The sequence below is a fragment of the Monodon monoceros genome, unplaced genomic scaffold, assembly GCF_005190385.1.
Source record: "Monodon monoceros isolate NGI ecotype Baffin Bay Population unplaced genomic scaffold, NGI_Narwhal_1 Super_Scaffold_21, whole genome shotgun sequence".
Taxonomy (NCBI): domain Eukaryota; kingdom Metazoa; phylum Chordata; class Mammalia; order Artiodactyla; family Monodontidae; genus Monodon; species Monodon monoceros.
The window spans coordinates 33,817,282-33,839,108 of record NW_021703778.1 but is presented as its reverse complement, the minus strand read 5'-3'; the positions used below and the strand labels follow the sequence as shown (position 1 = coordinate 33,839,108).

The window sequence follows — 21,827 nt, the reverse complement described above, 5'->3', positions numbered from 1 at the left end:
CCACTTCAATTCCTCCTCCACCTTTTAGTCAAACACAGAAAAGTACAGAAGATAAGGAAGCAGACCGGCCCATCTCAAGATTCTGATCCCACTTTCCTTCCTTTCTCTCAATGACTCCTTTGCGTGCCTCTTGATTTAGCTATCCCCCTCAAGCCTTGCCTCGGCCCTCTTCTCTCTCCTCTCTTCCCTGCTTCCTGCATCCACTCTATAACTTCAGCTATTTTCCAAATGACCCTAAAAATCTACATTCAACACTTATTCCCTTCCTGAACTGGAACCCAAATTTTCATTCGCCTGCTGGACAGCGCCACCTAGTGCTCACCTGGAGACCTCACTCCGCTCTGCCGCTCAAACCTAAATACCCTCGTTTGCCTTCTTTTGCTACCCTTCCTCCACCTCCTGTTATATATAATTCATCATCGTTCTCTAGTTTACTAAGATCAGACGCCTTCACGTGTTCTCTGATCTCATTTGCCACCTCCACAGAAGCCCTTGTTTCCCCCATCAGCATCTTTCTCCTCCCAGGGTTACAGCCTCAGGGCAGACCCTTAAGAGCTGGAGCCTGGCTCTTACAATAGCCTCTGAACTGGTTTTACTGCTTCTGGTGTCTAGCCAGCCCACTTCATCTTACACTCGGCTTCCTGAATCAACTAAAAACCCTGGTCCTAGCTGGTCCCTCCCAAATTATAAAAAGCTTCAAATGCTCCCCACTGCCCATACAATAAAATCCATACACATAATGTTAGAGTTGGCAAACTTTCTCTATAAAGAGCCAGATAGTAAATATTTTAAGCTTCGCAGGCCACATGCTGTCGAAACTACTCAACACTGCACAAAAGCAACCATAGACGAGAGGTCAATGAGCGAGCATGGCGGTGTACCAATAAAGCTTTTCTAAGGAGGCTGAAATTTGAATTTAATTTTCACAAAAGAATCCAAACTTCTTTTGACGTTTTTTCAGCCGTTTAAGAGACATGAAAACTCTTCTTCGTTCGTGAGCCTTATAAAAATAGGCAGTGGGCCAGATGTGGCCTGCGGGCTGTAGCTGGTCAACCCTGCCCCGAACAAGTTAGGTTATTAAAGGTGGTTTGGCTCGCAGCAGAGTTTACAGAAACTGGCCTGACAGAGAAGGTAAGAAGGCTGTGAAATCACTTCTCTTTAAAGATTCACCTGTAGCCCAGTGTCAGGCCTGCAGCATCTTACCTCTGCTCCCTGACTACCTGCCCCGGAATTTTGCCTCCCAGTTAGAAGCTGGAGATTTCCTGGGGCCAAGCCTACACGTGACTGTGGGGTAGGATTGGGGGTGGGGAGAAAACCCTCCCCTCCAGGACAAGGGGATAGGGAGGGACACTCAGGGGACACCTCAGCGCCCTGGGCCCCTTCCTCTCAGGATGGCCAGGGGCTTCCCTCCCTGGAAGAGATGAAAAAGCTGGAGGGAGGTAGTGGATGGGAGTAGGGTGGGCAGAAGGGGAGGGGCGGCAGCTGGGCGGATCCTGAGCTCCTCAGTAGAGGGAACCTGTCTGATAATCCTCTGTATTCCTAGAGGCCAGAACGGGGCAGGCTCACAGAGGACTCACTGGAAGCCCTGGGCCTGGTTCCCCGTGTCTGTGGGCTGGGGAGGGCAGAGAAAACGAAACAAAGGGGATGTCGATGGCTGCCAGCGACGCAGAGGGGCCTTGACAAGCAAAGGCGCAGGAGGGATGGAAGGGGTCTCCTGCCCCAGGCCGGTAACAGGAACGAGACTGAGTGTGCAAACACACCCAGCCAATGTGCCAGGCCTGACGGAGCCGTCGGGGCCCGCAGACCCCCGAATCCATGCAAGCTGGATTCTGAAGGCTCAAGACACATTTCACTTTCCCAGTAGCTTCTGCTGGTAGCCTAGTGATTCTGCTTTTCATTCCACCGACATCACCTAGTGAAGGCCGGGAAATCTACCTTCCTGTAGCCTCCCATCGGCGGCCGCTGCTCCCCCCGCAAAGATGGTTTTAACGTAAATTCCAATGGGGCCATAAATGCTGTCCTTTCCTCCAACGATGCTGAAGCCCAGGCCCTGGGAAAGAAGAGGAGAAGGTCAGATTTCGGAATGTTGCATGCCATTCACTGGGCTGCCTTGTCCTGAGGCCCTGCCCCAGCCCTGAACAGAGGACTCAGGGAGGAGAGGGGTGCCCTTGGTTTTAGAGGTCTCGGGACCTAACAGAGGAATGGGAAAAGTGGTAACTTCAAGGCCACACTGGGCTGTGTCGTGTCTGGAGCTTTCTCACGAGTCTGATGTTCCCCACACAGGGGGAGTCTGAATGGAGACTAGCAAGTACCCTGGCTCTGCCCCTCTGACTAGCAATTCTGGGCAGGTCACTTCCTGTCTCTGAGCTTCAATTTACCCCCTTGGAAAATGATGCTGACACTGCCAAACTCATAGCGTTGTGTTTGAATATTAACTAAGACATCCAGCAGCCACAACTAACACACCAACACCAATAATCGTAAAAGCAGCACCTGACAATGGAAGAAGCATCTCTTCTCCTACCAAAAGCTGTTCATTCCCCTTCTGTTCTGCATCCCACCCTTCCCCTTCTCAAGGAATTTACTACAGTCCTGTGCTCTCCCTCCTGCCCCTGCAGTACCACGAGGTCAGGAGCTGCCAGGTGGCAGCAGAGAGGAGGCCAGAGGCCGGGGAAGCAAGAGGAAGACGTGAGTGAGGTCAACAGACGGCAGGAAGAGAAAGGCGGGCGGTGAGTTAGGACAACCATCTAGGCAGACCCAGAGAGCAGCGAAGGAGGTGCACACACAGCCTGCTTTATTTGGTTGATGACTGAGAGCACCCTTCTTCTCAAGAAGGCTTAGCTTGGGTCGCAATGGATTCCTCTGGAGACTGTGAGCTCCCCGGAGGTGGTGAACGCATCTTATTTGTCAGTGTCTGCTCTCTGGATGCAGGTGCTCGGGAAACATACGTTCTAGACAGAAGGCACGAAAGCCAGCTGGAGGCCGGGCCTTTGGATTCAGCTTGCAAGCGTGCCAGGAAGCAGTAAGCAACTTGGCTCCCAGGAAGACCCCTCCAGGTGATGGCTGCCAAGTAACAGCATCACTGCTCCTGGGCAATTTCTCCGAGGCCAGCAGCTGCTCGGAGCCGAGTGTGTGCATCGCCCCAGCATCACAGAGGTGGCAGGCCAGGCAGCCACCTTCAAGACCCTAAGGGAGCCTGGCGAGCAGGGGCCAGACAGGAAAGCTGTGTGGACAGGGTGCTGGTGTGAGCTTCTGGTGAAGGTGTGGGTGTTCCAGGATGGGAAAGAGCAACGGTGTCCAGGAGTAGCATGGGGGTAGGAAAATGAGAGGTAGGGCAGCTTCCTGGCTCCCTGTATGGGCTCCCAACTTCTTCCTGGCTGAAATAATTGCTCTAGACCCAAACTTTCACCCACCCTGGTGAGGCCGGATGGTGTAGTGGTTAAGAACAAGATCCAGGGCTCAGAAAGTCTTGAGTCAACTGCTCACTAACCAAGTGACCTTGGGCCAGTCCTGTAAGTCCCAGATCCCCAGTCTCCTCACCTATTAACAGGAGATAATAATAGGGTTTTGTGAGAATTAAAGGAATGATCCTTGCAAAGCCCTTAGCACAATGCCTGGGTTTTGGTCGCTGGTTTTATTGTTTTTGGCTACCTCAGGCACTGGTGGAACCTTCTAGCTCTGCTTCTTCCTCCTCCTACTTATCCCTGTTAATGATGAGGTCTTCGGTGTGGAGGTGTATCAGGAGGACAGTGGGAGACCCACCGTATTTCTAACCCATCATCCCTGCTCTGTACTCCAGGCTTCTGACACCAAACACCTTAAAGCTCTCCATCGAGCCCAGTTCAATCCACCCAGTGACACATCTGCCCACGAAATCTATTTACTGACTGTACAGTCTATGCACACCGAGATGACTGACACCACTGTTGATCATCTTTGCATGAGTGTTGGTGCTCTTTTCCATTCTGCCTCGTTTTGAGAATTGAAAAAAGTCTAAAAGTCTAAAGTCTAAAAGTCAACCATGTTAAAAATGCTTCTACCTAAATTCAAGGGGGGACAAGCATCGTGATTTACAAATCAGAAAGAGGGGCTGTCTGGAGAAAATCAGCACTGGCGAGAGTGACCCCCTTGTGATTAGAGGAACAATCATCTCAGTACTTCCCACTTGTGTCTCCTCATTTATCTCTGCTCAGCTCCCAGGAGACAGGAGGGGTGGGGGTGGAGGGAAGGACTCCAGACATATGGGGCCCTCCTGCAGGAAGACCATATCGGTGAACAGATCTTCCCTCACACCACACACCAAAATCATATGAGGTGGGTAGAAACCTACCCTTCCATGATTTAAGCATCTCGGTTCCCTGGGCTGGCCTGAGAACTTTGCAGCAGCTGCCATGTCTATTTCAGAAGTTCTTCAGTGCCCACGTCAACTCCATGTATGGGATGGCATGTTCTAGAAGCAATGCCAAGGAGCATTTGGGATGTCCCACCATTACCACTGCTTTTGTGCCCCCCTTTCGATATTTCTCAATTGTGGGGCAAAAATCAGTCTGAATATCTGAATTTGGGGAAGACACACAGACTGAATGTTTATGTCCCTATCCCAAATTAATATGTTAGGGGGAGCCTTTGGGAAGTAACTAGGCCATAAAGGGGGAGCACTCCTGAAGGGGGCAGGGGCAGGTAGGGATAGAAGGGGAAGAGGTACAAACTACTATGTATAAAATAAGCTACAAGGAAATATCGTCCAGCACAGGGAATATAGCCAATATTTTACAATAACTATAAATGGAATATAACCTTTCAAAATTGTGAATCACTATGTTGTACACCTGAAACTTATATAATATTGTACATCAACTATACTTCAATAAAAAAAAATAAGTAAAATAAAATAAAGGCAAAAACAAAATAAAGGCTAATTTGTTTATATATGTACTTGCTTTGTTTACAAAATATATTTATTCTAAAGAAAAATACGGCCTTGGTCCAAAAAAAAAAAAAAAAAAAAGAAAAATGGTGGAGCCCTCATGAATGGGATTAGCGCTCTCATAAAAGAGACCCCAGAGAACTCCCTTGCTCCTTCCACCATGTGTGGACACAGAGAGAACGAGGCATCCGTGAATCAGGAGAGGAGTCCTCAACATATGTGGCATCTGCCGGCACCTTCAACTTGGACCCCCAGCCTCCAGAACCGTGAGAAATAAATACCTGCTGTTTAAGCTGCCCAGTCTGTGGTATTTCTGCTATAGCAGCCTGAACTGACTATGATGATGTTTTGAATTCAATCATCAGGTAAAACTAACTTCTGGAAAATACTACGCCAGGGAAAAACTGGGCAACATTTTTCTTCCTGTGACCCGCACGGTGCAGAGCAACCCTGACTGCCCCTCCCTGTGCCGGCATGAGAGCATCCAAACACTCATGTTCTGAGCCAGAATCACCAGTCCCTCTCTCCACCCTTCCCGTGACATGACAGCTCCTCGGGAACCCGTGTCGACCCAGCAACTTCTGTTGGCCACAGTCCTTGCTCACCTTGGCCTGGCCCTTCATCAGCACGATGTTGGAGATGACGGATGCCTGGAGGCCCCCCAAGGGCTGCATGAGCTGAGCTGTGCTGAGCGACCGTATTGGCCTTGACGGACCCTGGAACGAGGGACCAGGGTGGGGAGAGGATGAGTCAACAGGACGACAGCACACACCTTGCTGGGAACGGGGACAGGGAAGGCCCAGCCGAGGAGAGGACCCTGGTCCCCTCTCTCCTGAGGGAGATGGGCCAGAGCATGGTGAATGGGGTGTGGGTGGGCGTCCGGTAGAGGGGGGCTGTTTTGGTGGCCCCAGGAGCCTGATCTCCCTGTGGACCAGCAGCCAGAGGCTCGCTAAGGCTTGTCATGGGAGTGGGTCCCGGGTCACGACACAGACCACGCTGCCCCAGGACAACGAGTCCCATAACCGGAGTCCCCAGCCCAGGTTGGGAAGCCAATGGCCAAGGACACCCTCGACAGAATCCAAGCCACATTTACGGAGACCCCATTTAGTGCCAGGCACAGGGTGGTGGGCAAAGGGTCAGGAACCCAAAGATGTGAAAACTCAGAATGTAAATTCCAGGGGGAGGCAGACAGGGGAGTACCCACTTGCATAGGAGCAGGCGTGCCAAACAGACACACGCCCTGCGCCCCACAGGAAGTGCCGCGGGGAGGGGCAAAGGAGCATGGTGGTTAGGTCTCCGACTTGGGAGCCCGGCTGCCTGGCTCTCCAACTATCAGCTGGTGACCTTGGGGAACCGACTTAACCCCTCTGTGCCTCGGGTTCCTTATCTGTAAAGCCACCTGTCACGTCGGAAGCTGTCTTTTTCTAACACTGGAACATCGATGATTCCCGCTGGTGAGCGAGAAGCATAATAGCTCAAGGAAGGGAATGGAAGAGAGAAATGAAATCTTCAAGCATCTGATATGTACCGTGTGGGGAGAATCAAACATCGCTTGACTATGGACCGTACAGGGGAGCTAAGACCCTAACATAAGTAATGACACCAACAAGGCACGTTGGGTGAGTCTGTAAGAGAAGCCCAGACACGTTACGATGGGCGTCCAGAAACATATAAGGGTCAAGCACTTGGAGGACTCGGGAGAGCTCGCAGCGGAAGTAGTGCTAGGAAGGGTCTTGAAGGATGGGGTAGGGTTTGCAGGCTAGAGGTGAGGGAAGGGGACAGGGTGCTGCAGACGGAGGGCGCTGTATGCTCACAGGTGGCTGCAGGAGGCACTGCCTTGTGCCTCGGCCGGGGCTCAGGGACACAACAGGCTGGCTGGGGTGACAAGTGAGGGGACCCTGCTTGGCTCCCAGACTGCAACCTCGCGCCCCACAGTGGGAAGGGCACGGACTGGTGAGGGCTTGGTTTCAATGCTGGACCCTTAGGTTTTCAAGATGTGTGAATTCAGACCGCTACTCCCCTTGCCAAGCCTCTGCTTCCTCGCTGTACAATGGGGCTAACATTACCCTCCGTTCTAAGCTCAGGAATTACAGTAAGTCCCCTACATACGAACTTTCAAGTTGCAAACTTTCCAAGATGCAAATGTGTGGGCCATCCATGTCAGGCGTGAGTGACATCGCAGCTCGCCCTCCGTCTCCTGTTGCTGACGATCCTTCAGCTCTGGCATCTCCCACCTCCTCTCCCTCCTCCAGTCAGTAACTCTTCTTGCCTGTTCACTCGATGCCAGCCCCTGGATGCCAGCTCTTGTTCTGTGCTACTGCACTTTTCAAGGTACCGTACAGTAAGATTAAAAATGTTTCCTTTGTTTTTTGTGTTTGTTTTTTTTATGTATTGTTTGTGTGAAAAGTATTATAAACCTATTCCAGTGCAGTACTAGAGAGCCGATTGTGTTAGCTGGGGAGCTAGGCTAACTCTTGGACTTACGAACAAATTGGATTTACGAACACGCTCTCGGAACAGAACTCGTTCGTGTGTAGGGGACTTACTGTAGAGGCAAAATGTGTAAAGCAAGTCACTACATCACAGAGGCTAAAAACACAGGTTCTGGAATCCTGAAGCTCTGACTTCGAGTCCCAGGGCGGACTCTTATTAGCAATGTGAATTCACATGCCTTCCTTAACTTGTCCTCACTTCCCTCGCCCACCTCCTAGGGTCGCTGTGCAGATGAAATAAAGGGACCCACATAAAGTGCCCGTTCAGGGTCTGCATGGGTGGAATGTTCTCTGCACATCAGCTCCTCATAGCATCAAAGCAGCCGCGGTCACAAGTGCCTGGCACTCATAGGTGACCGTTCCTAATGTGGTTCTTTGCCTGCAGGTGCCCACACTCACGAAGCCAGCCCCTCCCCTCTGTAATTCTGTGGACGTCAAACTACTAGGAAGGTCTCTTCAGCCGCCGCTGAGTCGGGACCCCTCCCCTCTCCCCCTGCTCTCCAGGGTCCCCTGCCTTCGCTCTTACCACAGCCTTTCCCGTTGCACTGTCCAGTTGTTGAGACAGAGACTTCCTGTTGCTACAGAGGGAATAAGGCTGCCTGTCTGTGGAAGCCGCCGATTTCTTGGTCATTGGAAAATCAATCTCTCCTGTGCAGTAGGGATTAACACCTAACCCAGGAGAGGAAAAAAAGGAAGAGATCATTTGTGCTGTCAGAAAGCAAAGCTCAAGGGAGAACAACGTCAGCCCCGGCCAACGGCCAGCCCTCATGAGCCAGCGGCCAGAGTGAACTTGAACCATGGAGCGCCCAGTGCTGGGTGCAGGATGCAGAGTGGGGGCCAATGAAGACGTAGGCAGCATTAGCTCCATTCATGCTGTCTGCACCGCAGGGCGCGGGTGGGACTGTCACTTCCATCTCGCCTCAGCTCAACTTGAGACAGCTGGCAAGGCATCTCCTACATGTCAAGCAGGATGCTGGGCTCTCAGGAAACCGCAATGCTCTGTCAACTCCAGTGCCTGCTGCCAGGGGGTTTTCAATCTCGACCCAGGAGGGAGAGGAGGGAGAGGAGGGAGAGGAGGAATGCCCCCAGACATGTAGAGCCAGAGGAGAGACCGGGCAGGAGCCTGTGGGATCTGCCATGGCAACATCCAACCTCCCGACAGCACCTGACCGCTTCTTACACACGCGCACACGCACGCGCACACGCACACACACATTCACACACAGGCACATACACACCCCTAACACAGGCAGGCAGGGTCAACTCTTGATTCTTTGGGGATCTAAGAAAATGCAAAGCCATCATCTTCTTTTTCTTTTGGGGGAACCCCAGACTTCCTTTCACCCAACCGGGAACTCTACCTCTTCCAGCTGGAAAAATCTGCAGAGATTCTCTGCTATGGCCCCTCACTGTCTAGATCAGTGCTTCTCAATTGAAATATAATACAAGTCACATATGTAATTTGAAATTTTCTAGCAGCCACATTAAAAAAACAAGTCAAAAGAAAAAGTGAGGTTAATATTAAGCGTGTATTGTATTTAGTCCAATAGACCTAAACCCTGTCATTTTAACATGTAACACATAAAGTCATTAATGAGGTATTCTGCATCCTGTTTTTGGTTTTGTGCTTAGTCTTTGAGTTGGGCGCGTCTTTCACACGCTGAGCATTTGGACGAGCCACACTCCAAGTGCTCGAGGTGTGAACAGTGGCCACGGTACTGGGCAGCAAGCACCCAGAGAGGGGCCGATTTTCCTAGTGTCCCTCCACTCAAGTGAGTGGACAAGGCTTTGGTGGGAAATTTCCCAAGAGAAAGACACGAGATGGGTGGTGGTTCAGAGCGAAGAAGGGACGTTGGAGCAGAGCTTTTGGTTTGCTTTCATTCTTAGGATGGTAAAGACTTAGGCTGAAGAAAGGAAGCCACTGCCCAGGGTGGGCTGAGAACATGGGACAGAATGGGCATTCCTGGAGATGTGAGATCCCTAAGGGGAAGAGGAAGAAGGGACAAAGGCCTGGGGGAGAAAGGAGATGTTCTGGTCCATTGGCATTCCAAGTGGCTGGGGCAATGTTTCCCTGCCAGGACAGCTGCTCCCAACAGCTGTCTCCACATAAGGAGCTGGTTCTCCATGACTCACAGAGACCCTCTGACCCCAGAGGGGCCAGGAGAGAGAGGAAGCCAGGAGGTTCAGAAAACCACGCCCCAGAAAGCGGGGACGAGGAATCCTGGAGTGGGGTTGGGAGGAGGGGCTACAGATGGTCCTAAATCTGTCTGTGCATCATGTTTATCTGGTGTGTATCGTAAGTGGGGCAAATTTCAATGCCCCATCCAGACCTATTGAATCCATGTCTGCATGGATGGGGTCTGGGGCGGAGGTGGGGGTGGGGGCGGGGGTTCTGTGTGTTTATCAGGCTCCCCAGGCGATGCGTCCAGCTTTTGAGGAACCTTGAGGGAGTTGAGCTCCTTACTTCATCGTGAGGAAACCAAAACGAGTCTCCCATTCTCTCTGCCCACAGCAGTGCAAGGTGACTGCCATCTGAAGAAGGGCAGCGGTGTACCGTTTGGGTTCAGAGGGAATAAGGACAAGCAATCACGTGGCCAACTGGGATCGGTCCACAGGACAGAAGCACCTAGAGCCACGGGCAAGCACAGGGGGAACAGGCCAAGATAACTCCGCTTCTGCCCTCACTGATCCAGACAAAAAAAAAACTCGGGCTTTCTGTGGTTCCTGCTCCCACTATGAGTTCCAATCAGCAAGGACATAGGCCCAGAGTCAGGACAAGCAGTCTCTCGAAAGCACTAACTGGTCTGAGCCCTCACCTACTCTTTCAAAAAATTACTGGATGTGCTCCAACAGCAAGGAAATACATCAAAATTATCACCTTGAGTGGGGGAAGTTGAAATCAGTTAACATGTAGCACTGGGTGAGTTCACTGAAAATGTGGTTATAAAATCTAATGCAAAAACCAAAATAAATTTTGACTATATATTTTGAAGATTATATAATAATAACGTGAGTTTCTAATTTAAGTTTACATTGAATTATGAAATGGAAAAATAAATGGGAATGGGACTAGAGGTAAATAACACCATCTTCCATTAGGGGGACAATTTGGAAAATATAGTCTCAAGTATTATTAATTAAACCTAATTGATTAAACTTAAAGGAAACTGGAAGTGGTGAGAAAAATTAAATAAACCTTACAAATCACTGTAAAAACTAAACACACACACCCCCACACACACAGAGCAAGAGGCAGAAAACAAATGACAAGTAACCATAAAAACAGAAAGTATAAAAAGAACATGAGGGACTTCCCTGATGGCGCAGTGGATAGGACTCCATGCTCCCAATGTGAGGGGCCCAGGTTCGATCCCTGGTCAGGGAACTAGATCCCACATGCATGCCACAGCTAAGAGTTTGCATGCTGCCACTTAAGACCCAGTGCAACCAAATAAATAAGTAAATAAATATGAAAAAGAACATGAGTAAAAGCAAATATTAATTATAATACTAATGTCAATGGCTTAAGCTTCTCTCTTTAAAAAGATTGCCAGATTTGCTTTCGAGATCTAAGTGCATGTCATTTGCAAGAGATAAACAAAATAAACAAAAAGTGTAAAATAAAAGGATGGGCAGAAACTACAAATGAGTAATGCTGGAATCACCCACTTAGAAAAAAAAATCTATCTAGATTCTTGCTTCATAGCAAACACCAAAAATAAATTACAGATAGAGTAAGTTGGAAAAAAAAAAGGCAAATCATTTAAAAAACTAGAAAAAACAACACTATGTAGAAATAAGTTAATCGATGTGGTTGTATACTTAATAATCTTCATATTATAGAACTTCAATGATTCTCTCCTAAATATGTAACCAAATATGATAAAAGAAACGTGTACAGCGTGTATCTATAATTATTTTGTAAATGTTGATAAGCTGGAAGCAACTTAAAGGTGTCAGAGTGTAATAATTAAATAAGTATACATGAGGAAAAACTAGAAGAAAACACAGCCAAATATTTAATAGTTCTCTGGATGTGGAAGACACTTTTAACGTTAGACAGGAAAATTTGATGAATTTGATTAGATAAAGATGAGAACATTTTCATGCTAAAAAATTAAGTTAAAAGAAAGATAACCAACTGAGGATCCTCTCATCGACTGAACTCAACTAGAAACCAGAGGGCCAGGGCACCCGGATGACGCCATCTGAAAGAGTCAGTGGCTGGGCTGCAAGCAGGGCTGCTTCAGGGGCATGCGACCTGTGAATTCACACAGAGCCCCAGACTTAGAAGGTATTCAGCTTGGTTTAATGCTCTGCTGTCGCCATTTTGAAATTCTTCATAATATTTGAACAGGAGTCCCACATTTTCATCTTACACTGATCCCCACAAATTGTGAAGCTGCTCCTGGGTGCAAAACAACACACCCCCCACCCCACCAAAAAAGCAGACAATGGGTAAGGGGAAGAGGGGAATAGAGAGAAACCTGCATGGCAAATATTTTTAAAATTATCATCCAGTGTGGGCTATGATTGAAGAAATTGGTATTTGTATACATTTATTAGAGTATTAGCTCTGGAAATTTGGAAGCCCAGATAAAAATCTAAGGTATATTTACCTTTTGAAACTCCATTTCTAGGATATTATGCTAAAGGAAAAAAAGTGATGAAAAAGGGCAACTAGTAGTCCAAAAATAGGAAATGATTAATATAATGATGGTCCATCCTACAACAGAATCACACGAGGCTTAGAGCGTTTAAGGGATGTGCCCAAGGTCACAGAGATAATTATTTCTGGAAGCAGGATCTAAATCCAAGTGCCTTGGCTGCCAAGTGTGAGCTCCTAACCACACATCAGTCCACTGCCTTGTATATTTCACCTGAGAAAATCACTGTAAACTCGAACAAAATTTCATGGACAATCTCAGCAATGTTGATTATGTTAGCAAAAAGCTGAGAATAACTTACCTATCTAATAATAGGGAGCAAGCTAACTAGATTATGTACATAATGAAACACTATATATCCACTAAAAATAGTGTTTACCAAAGAATTCCCAATGACGTGAGGTCAAGGGTGTGTGTGTGTGTGTGTGTGTGTGTGTGTGTGTGTGTGTTTTCTATAGGCATATATAGGCATAGGAGGAAAATAATTGACAATGCTAACATAGATTGCCTCTAATTAGGATTTGGCATTGTTTTAATTTCTTCGTGCTTTTCTGCATTCTTCACATTTTCCTGACTTTGCATTAGCACCGTTCTCTTTGCAACAACCAAGAATCACGGCATCTTCCAGCCCCAGCTCCCATCCTATACCAGATGAGGTGACAGAGGCCCTGAGAGAGACAGTGGCCTTCCTAAGACCAAGGAGCATCTTAGATGACAGAGCAGGTGTAAAGTCCTCATCTTTTATCTTCTGTGTCAGGTCATCCCAAATTGGCACTTGAAGTCCATCTAGAAGAGAAGTTGACTAAACCACAGATAGCTCTGTCAGCAAGGGCAGAGGTGCTCTAGCTGGCCAGGACATGCACACGCAGTGAAGGGTGCTCTCAGAGGGGCAAGCAGACCACCATCTTGGGCTAGTCCAGCTGGACAAGCAGAGACCCACCCTCCCCCAAATCTCCAACATCACTGATGTTCTCGATATTCAGCAACATCTAAGCCCTGCTCCTAAAGGTGGTTCAATGACACACTTACTGGTTGAGTTGCTGCGTGTCCTTTGGTGACAGGCTTTGGGAAACAGGAAGTTACTACTTTGTGCATCCAGTTTTCCACACTTTTCTCGAGAGGAAGGTGTAGAAGCTTCCTGCAAAACAATTTCCATCTTTTATTTAGCAACTTAGAACAGAAAAACTGAGATTTCGACACTGACCATGGAAGTACTTGTCAGATTGTCTGTCTCCTCCACTAAATTACAGGCTCTATGAGAGCAGGGATTTAGAATTACTGTCATCCATTAACTCATAGATATATTAATTCAGTTAATAAAGAATATGAAAATATAATACCTTTATGTGACAAAGAATACAAATTATAATAAAGAATGAATAGAGATTGCATAAATGTTGAACTAATGCAATAAATGTTGAATGATTATGTCAGCTATTACATGTCAGGTTCTTTGTTAGGCATTAGGGATTTAGCTGTGAGCAAGACAGAGAAGGGCACTGAGAAAAGGCATTTTCGTGACGGAAGGCCGACAGCAAACAAGCAAACAGATAAAGGTGAAAGATAATGACAGAGAATAGTAAGTGCTACCAAGAAAAGAACTAGAGACTGACGTAAATGGGAGGCTGGGAGGAATGTGTTAGAGAAGATGATCAAGTAAGTTCCATCGTTCTGGCACATAATAGGCACTTAGAAACCGTCATTCAAAGAATATTATATAAAGAGATTTCTTAATATTGAACCATCCATGCATTCTTGAGTGTATTACAAATTTCTTATACTGCTGATTTCTCTCCGTGAAGATTTCATTTAGGACTTGAAAAATCAATATTCTTAAGTTAAATTTGGTTATCATTCTGTTATTCTTTTTCTACCTTGCCATATTGATCCAATTTCCCCTGCTTCTTCTTATACTAATAATTTGGGAACTCATTGTACTGAGTCTATAAGCAGTATGTATTAAATCACATACTTGAACTCATCTCTCTATCAGGGTCAGTGATGAAATAGAAAACATATGACCCTTCCTCAGGTAAGATGAGAATCTGAAACAACTTTCACGCACTTCCCTCTCCTCACCTTGGTATTTTAGAAACAGAGGACAGACGGACAGAAGGCTAGAGGTTAACAATGAGGATAATGGTATTAATTATTTTACTTCTATTCCCAGAACTACTTTTTGTATCTTTTTTTATTGCATAACTTTATTAGCCACAATGATCTTGACTTAATTCTTGAGTTATGTTGGTTCTATTCCTCACGACCATAATCCTTAGGAGAGAAAGAGAGAGTGTGTGCGTGTGTGTGTGTGTTCTCAGGAAAGTTGTGCAGATGGAAAGCTCTCTGAATATTTGCATGTCTGAGAATGTCTTCCTGTGGTCGTCACACTTGAATGATTTGCTGAGTATAGAGTTTAGGGGTATTGGTTATCCTATCTAGAAACTCTAATTGGCTCAAATGCTACCCGGGATTTAGTGTTTTAGCGTAGAGGTTTGCTAGGGGTACCTGCCACCCTTTTCTGACAGGTCCGTCTTGTTCAAAGCCAGCCTTGGCAGTGCCGGTTAATTTCATGTGCCAAGTGCCTGCCGACTTCCAGCACCTGGTACATTTCCCAGAGTGGAAGGAGGGAGGATCTACCGCTGCCTCTCACTATGCACCAAGTAACCCATCCTCCCCTCCAGCCCCCGGCATTGTGAGCTGGTAGGTATTGGGGTTGAGGGGTCTGCTGGCCCCTGTCCCACTCATTCCCCAGGCCTTTCCCTCCCGTGTGGTCAACGGCAGGCTAACAAGCCCTTCCCTCAATCCAGTCTCACCTGCACTATGTCATGCAGAAAGTTCTCATGGGTTCCAGAATGTGGTTGGCCCCTTTCCGTGGCTTCCTGTTCTGACATGCTTTTCTCCCTATTGGTAGTTTTGGGGTTTTTTTTGATAGAAATTTCTAAGAGGTGGGGGAGTTAATAAAGTGTACATGTAACCGTCTGGAGCCAGAAGTCCACTCACAGCCTTTTTTTCTTTTTAAAACTGTATCCAGTTCTGACACAAGGGGATCCTGCAAGAAACCACATATCAATTCCCTTTTATTTCTTGTACACATCAATGTTAAAATCAGAGAACTCATCTTCCTAGACATTCATTTTCCTTTTCACCAGCAGATGGCGCTATATTAACCTGAACAAAATTATCTTCTCTAACCAGGGTAGCCCAGGAAACGTTTTAAAGGAGAGAACAGGGATTATATGGAAGGTGGTTTAGTTCAGTTGAATTCTTGAGACTCCACATTTCTAGGACTTAGCAAAATGACTGGTTCTTTGAATTAGCTGTTTCATACGACATGGTAATCAAAAGATATTTCTTAGCTCCAATAGTTTCTCGAGGTCATGTCCTAATTCTAATATCAAGAGTGCCCTCTGGCATTATTCCCACCTCTTCATGTTCTCCAGTGAGACTATGAAAGTAAATAATAACATGTTATTTCAGTATCTCTTTTGGATTCACTGATAAAACAGCCAGTATGTCTACTTGTTTGAAGTGAAGCCTTATTTGCAAAGTACAATTGTAATGTATTTCCCCCCAAATATCTAGTAAGATGAAGATAAATAAGTAAATGAGGTAAACACAAAACATAGAATACTAAGTATCTTTTAAAATAATGTTTATAAAGAGCTTTTGGGATATAGATATACTTGTATTATCATGGTAAGTTAGAAAAAAAAGATATTATGATCTGAATAGAGTCTGACTACAATCATGTAAAATAGGCCTAGAAAAAGGACTGTAAATAAATACACCAAAATAGTAACACTCTTTCATTCACCATATTTTACTAAGCATTTACTACGTATGAGGCACTATTCCGAGGATAAGGATATGGCAGTACTCGAGAAAGACAAGGTCCTGCTCTCATGAATTAGCAGGATTGTGTTTGGGTGATGGGATTATAGCTACTTATTTTCTCTTTTACAACTTTCTGTATTTTTCATATATTCTATAATGAGCATGTATTACTTCAGACCAGAAACAAGTGATTAATTTTACATTTATTTCAATTGTCACATTAGAAGACTTACGACAAAGTATATTTATTGTTAAATTTCTTTCTTTTAACCCTCTTTATAAAGCTCCCTATCCAAAAGATGATTTAGAAATTGCTTGACATATAAAGCCAATTGATGGCAGAAGAATCATAGAAGTGGAGTCTTTTTTTTTTTTTTTTTTTGTCCAGATTACCTGGAAATGGTTAACGCCACATTCAGAACAGGGAATCTTAAAAGACTTTAGAGGGCTTCCCTGGGCTTCCCTGGTGGCGCAGTGGTTGAGAGTCCGCCTGCCGATGCAGGGGATGCGGGTTCGTGCCCCGGTCCGGGAGGATCCCACATGCCGCGGAGCGGCTGGGCCCGTGAGCCATGGCCACTGGGCCTGCGCGTCCAGAGCCTGTGCTCCGCAACGGGAGAGGCCACAACAGTGAGAGGCCCGCGTACCACAAAAAAAAAAAAAAAAGACTTTAGACCTTATCCAAAAGAAATTGAACCAGCCGGATCAACCACTCGGCCACCCTGTTCTCTACATTTCAGCGGCTCAGCCTTTTCTGGCCATGGCTCCAGGAACAGTAATCTCACTGTAGACATGCCGACCATAGATCCTCTGCTGCTTGCACAAAGTTTATGGACGAGTCCTTCTACTTCACAACTCTATGTCCTCCAGCCAAAGCTGTCTCAGACATGAGACATGTAACCTCTGCCATGTAGCCAGTCTCTGAACTGGATGAAGGTTTCAATGAGTTGCATCTAAGCAGGCTACCGTCAAGCTCTTGGATAGTTGTGAAAAGTGGAGGTGCTTCACTTTGACATGGCTGTGGTATGAATCTGTTCACTGGACAGCTACTACAGGGAAGAACGGAAATGTACTACCATAAACAGAAGATGAGATCTAAGTAGCAAGTTTCTATCAGACATATATGTAAAAAACTATATGGCCCCTAAAAGCTCCAAAAATAGAGGCAATGCACAAGTTCTATGGACCTTCTATTTCCTGGACATCGACAAGGATCCAGTGCTCTTCCAGACTCTGAGATCATCTCAAGGTATTATTCATTCTTTTTTTTTTTTTTTTTTTGTGGTACGTGGGCCTCTCACTGCTGTGGCCTCTCCCGTTGCGGAGCACAGACTCCAGATGTGTGGGCTCAGTGGCCATGGCTCACGGGCCCAGCCGCTCCGCGGCATGTGGGATCTTCCCGGACTGGAGCACGAACCCGTGTCCCCTGCATCGGCAGGCGGACTCTCAACCACTGCGCCACCAGGGAAGCCCTATTCATTCTTTTTAATCATAAAACCCTGAGCATAATGTTCCTCCACGAGATATGCACAGTGGGATGAGCAGATAAAGGGTCATGAGGCCAGCAGCATTAAGCCTCTTATGACCCCGGACTGGTCAGTTGATTGTTTGGTCTTGGTATCCTCTTTCGTAAGGTGAAGGGGTGGACGAAACAACTTCTGTAACCGCTTCCGGCTTCTATACTTTTGAACGTAACTGATGATTATGTTTAAAGAGCAAAAGGGTTACTGTCCTCTCTGAAATGACCACATGTCAGAAGATCATTCACAAGGAGAAGACATCCTCCCTTGGTTCCCTGGTCCCTCTCCGTCTGGCAAGGATGTCCTGGGTGGAGTGGTTTCTCAACAAAGGAGTCTCTGTAGGAGCCCCTTCGAACATTTGCACAGAACAGCTCCCCCACCAGCCCACAGAACAGAACTCTTCTATTCTTGCTCCCAAGGTGGGGCTGCTCTTGAGGCCAAGGATTTGTCACTGAGGTCAGAGGCTGGCAAAGTCATTTCCAGACACATCTCCCCTTGTTCTCCTCAGAGACTGCAACCCAGAGCAGCAGTTCTGTGGGTGGTGTGCCCCATCATTACCTGGGTGGCAGTCTCTACATGTATCAGTCCCACTGGTGCCTGAGTGGGGAATGAGGTAGACTGTCCAGAGAGCCCTCCCAAAGTAAGGACCAGTCACGTAACTGCTAGGACTTAACAGCCAACCCCAAGAAATGGAAAAAACCCATAATCTGCATGTAACCAAGGAATAAGCCTGGAATGAAGATGCAGAATTCTGGGGCATTGTTTTCTACAAGCAACATTATTCTGGAGTCTAAACTGTTCCCCAAAGGTTACAAGGCTCTATTACTCTGTTAGAAGCATTCATTTTGTATACAGACCCTTAACATTGCTGACACAGCTTGATCCTTCTGGAGCTTGGTGACTGCATTCCTCTTACATACAAGCCTTTCCATTTTCTCTTTGAACTGAGATGCTATAGCTGCTCGAGTCTAAGGGAGCCACAAAATGGAATCCAACTGCCCTCCTGATCAAGGCTTGTTTCCTGTGGTTGGGTTGATCATGCAGCAGCAGACTTGATCTTTAAGTCATAAGGTTAAATAACTGGCCCCAGCAGATTGGTTCTGGGATGGTCACATGGTCATGTGGGATGCTGAGGCCACATACCTCCTGATATGGAGAGGAAGGGTGGAAACCAGAAACCTAGGAGTCCTCCAAAAGTCCTGCTTCTCCTCCCGTGGTCCCTACATGACCACAGCCACAAAGTCCTTGTAATTCTACCTTCTCAAAATGCCCCAACACATCCATTCTTGCTGGCTATGTTCTAATTCATAGTACACCTTTTAGATTAGGCTATTACAATGGCCTATGGGATCTAAGGAAAGTATTTTTAAGAATATTTTTAACAAATGGTCTGGGACAACTGGATATTCACATGTAAACGAATGAAGTTGGACCCCTTCCTCACACCATACACAAAAATTAATTCAAAATAAATCACAGACCTACAAGTAAGAGCTACAACTATAAAACTCTTAGAAAAAAAATACAGGACTAAATATTCATGAATTTGGGTTAGAGAAAGACTTGGTAGATATGACATCAAAAGCACGAGTGACAAAATAAAATACAGATAAATGGACTTCTTCAAAATTAAAACCTTTTGTGTTCTAAAGGACGCCATCAAGACAGTGAAAATACAACCCACAGAACTGAAGAAAATATTTTCAACTCATATATCTGATAAGGGACTTGTATCAAGAATACATAAAGAGGGACTTCCCTGGTGGCTCAGTGGTTAAGACTCCATGCTCCCAATTCAGGGGACACAGGTTCGATCCCTGGTCAGGGAACTAGTTCCCACATGCATGCCGCAACTAAGAGTTCACATGCCACAACTAAGGAGCCAGCGCAACCAAATAAATAAATAAAATGTAACCAAATAAATAAATAAAATACTTTTTAAAAAAGAATATATAAAGAACTTTTACAATTCAATTATAGAAAGACAAATGATCCAGTTTTTAAAATGGACAAAGGATCTGATTAGATATCTTCCCAAAGAAGATACACAAGAAGCCAAGAGGCACATGAAAACAGATTCAACATCATTAGCCATCAAGGACATGCAGATCAAAACCACAATGAGATACCACTTTACACCAACTAGGATGGCTGTCATCACACCCACTTAACATCCACTAATATATGGAGGATTTGGAACAAATAGAACCCTCATACATTGCTGGTAGAAATAAAAAATGATGCAGATGCTCTGGAAACAGCTTGACAGTTCTTCTAAAAGTTAAATACACAGTTACCAGATGATCCAGCAATCCCTTTCTTAGGTATATACTCAAGAGAAATGAAAATATACATCCACACAAAAACTTGTGCACAAATGTTCAAAGCAGCATTATACATTATAGCCCCAAAGCAGAAACAACCCAAGTGTCCATCTGCTGATGGACAGGTGAATAAAATGTTGTATATCTATACAATGGAATATGATTTGGCAATAAAAAGGAATGAAGTACTAATATATGATATAACATAATGACCCCTGAAAACATTACTCAAGTGAAAAAAGCCAGTGACAAAAGACCATACACTGTATGATTCCATTTATAGTAGATGTCCAGAATAGGCAAACCTATAGAGAGCAGAAAGTAGATTAGTAGATGATTAAGGATGGAGCAATAGTGTGGTGGGGAGGGGGTAACGAGAAATGACTGCTAATGGGTATTAGATTGCTTTTGTGGGTAATGAAAACGTTCTAAAATCAGATGGTGGTGAAGGTTGCACCACTCTGTAAATACACTAAAAATCACTCAATAGTATACTTTAAATAAGTGAATTGTATGGTGTGTGAGTTATATCTCAATAAAACCACTTAAAATGGAATATTCTTCCGTTCATTCATTGATTCACAGTTTCCCTGCCCCCAGTCTTTTCTCACTTCAACCCCTCTACACTCTGCTGACAGCATGATTTCACAAAAATGCAGATGGTATGCATGAGACTTCCTAACTAAATCTATGACGTATTCCAGATCAAATCCAAACTCCCTGGCATGTCATTGAAGGTCCTTCCTTCTCTAACACTACCAAAAAAATAAATAAATAAAATAACCCAATCAAAAACTGGGAAGAATATCTAAATAGACATTTCTCCAAAGAAGACATACAGATGGCCAAAACGTACATGAAAAGATGCTCAACATCACTAATTATTAGAGAAATGCAAATCAGAACCACAATGAGGTATCACCTCATGCCAGTCAGAATGGCTATCATCAAAAAATCTACAAACAGGGCTTCCCTGGTGGCACAGTGGTTGAGAGTCCGCCTGCCGATGCAGGGGACACGGGTTCATGCCCCGGTCCGGGAAGATCCCACATGCCGCGGAGCAACTAGGCCCATGAGCCATGGCCACTGAGCCTGCGCGTCCGGAGCCTGTGCTCCGCAACGGGAGAGGCCACAACAGTGAGAGGCCCGTGTACTGCAAAAAACAAAAAAGACAAAAAACAAAAACAAAAATCTACAAACAATAAGTGCTGGAGATGGGGTGTGGAGAAAAGGGAACCCTCCTACACTGTTGGTAGCAATGTTAAATTGGTACAGCCACTATGGAGAACACTATGGAGGTTCCTTAAAAAACTAAAAATAAAACTACCATATGAACCAGCAATCCCACTCCTGGGCATATACCCAGACAAAACCATAATTCAAGAAGATACATGCACTCCAATATTCACTGAAGCACTATTTACAATAGCTAGGACATGGAAACAACCTAAATATACATAAGCAGAGGAATGGATAAAGAAGATGTGATACATATATACAATGGAATATTACTCAGCCATAAAAAAGAGCAAAATAATGGCATTTGCAGCAACATGGATGGACCTAGAGACTGTCATACTGAGTGAAGTAAGTCAGACACAGAAAGACAGATATCATATGATATTGCTTATGTGTGGAATCTAAAAAAAAAAGGGTACAAATGAACTTATTTACAAAACAGAAGTAGACTCACAGATGTAGAAAACAAACTTATGGTTATCAGGGCATAAGGGAAGGGGGAGGGATAAATTGGGAGACTGGAACTGACATATACACACTACTATATATAAAATAGATAACTAATAATAACCTGCTGTATAGCACAGGGAACTCTACTCAATACTCTGTAATGGCCTACATGGGAAAAGAATCTAAAAGAAAAAAAAAGAGAGCAGATTTATGTATATGTATAGCAGACTCACTTTGCTGTATACCTGAAACTAACACAACATTGTAAAGCAACTATACTCCATTAAAAATTAAGAAAAAAAAAATACTCAAACTGACTCAAGCCTCCATTGCGCCCAGTTAGTTACACGTCCTATCGGTAGACCCTATGTGTCCTG

General features: G+C 45.5%; 1 protein-coding gene across 2 annotated transcripts in view; it reads right to left on the bottom strand.

The window, feature by feature from the left end:
* Positions 1-21,827, bottom strand: part of IL16 (interleukin 16) — an 82,585-nt gene that overhangs the window by 32,983 nt on the left and 27,775 nt on the right. For both annotated transcript variants that reach the window (XM_029238532.1, XM_029238533.1), the window contains exons 2-5: positions 13,116-13,224; positions 7,946-8,088; positions 5,533-5,643; positions 1,936-2,050 (exon numbers count right to left, since the gene is read on the bottom strand). In XM_029238532.1, the coding sequence (XP_029094365.1) occupies positions 1,936-2,050; positions 5,533-5,643; positions 7,946-8,088; positions 13,116-13,224 (478 nt within the window). The remainder of the gene's footprint in view (positions 1-1,935; positions 2,051-5,532; positions 5,644-7,945; positions 8,089-13,115; positions 13,225-21,827) is intronic.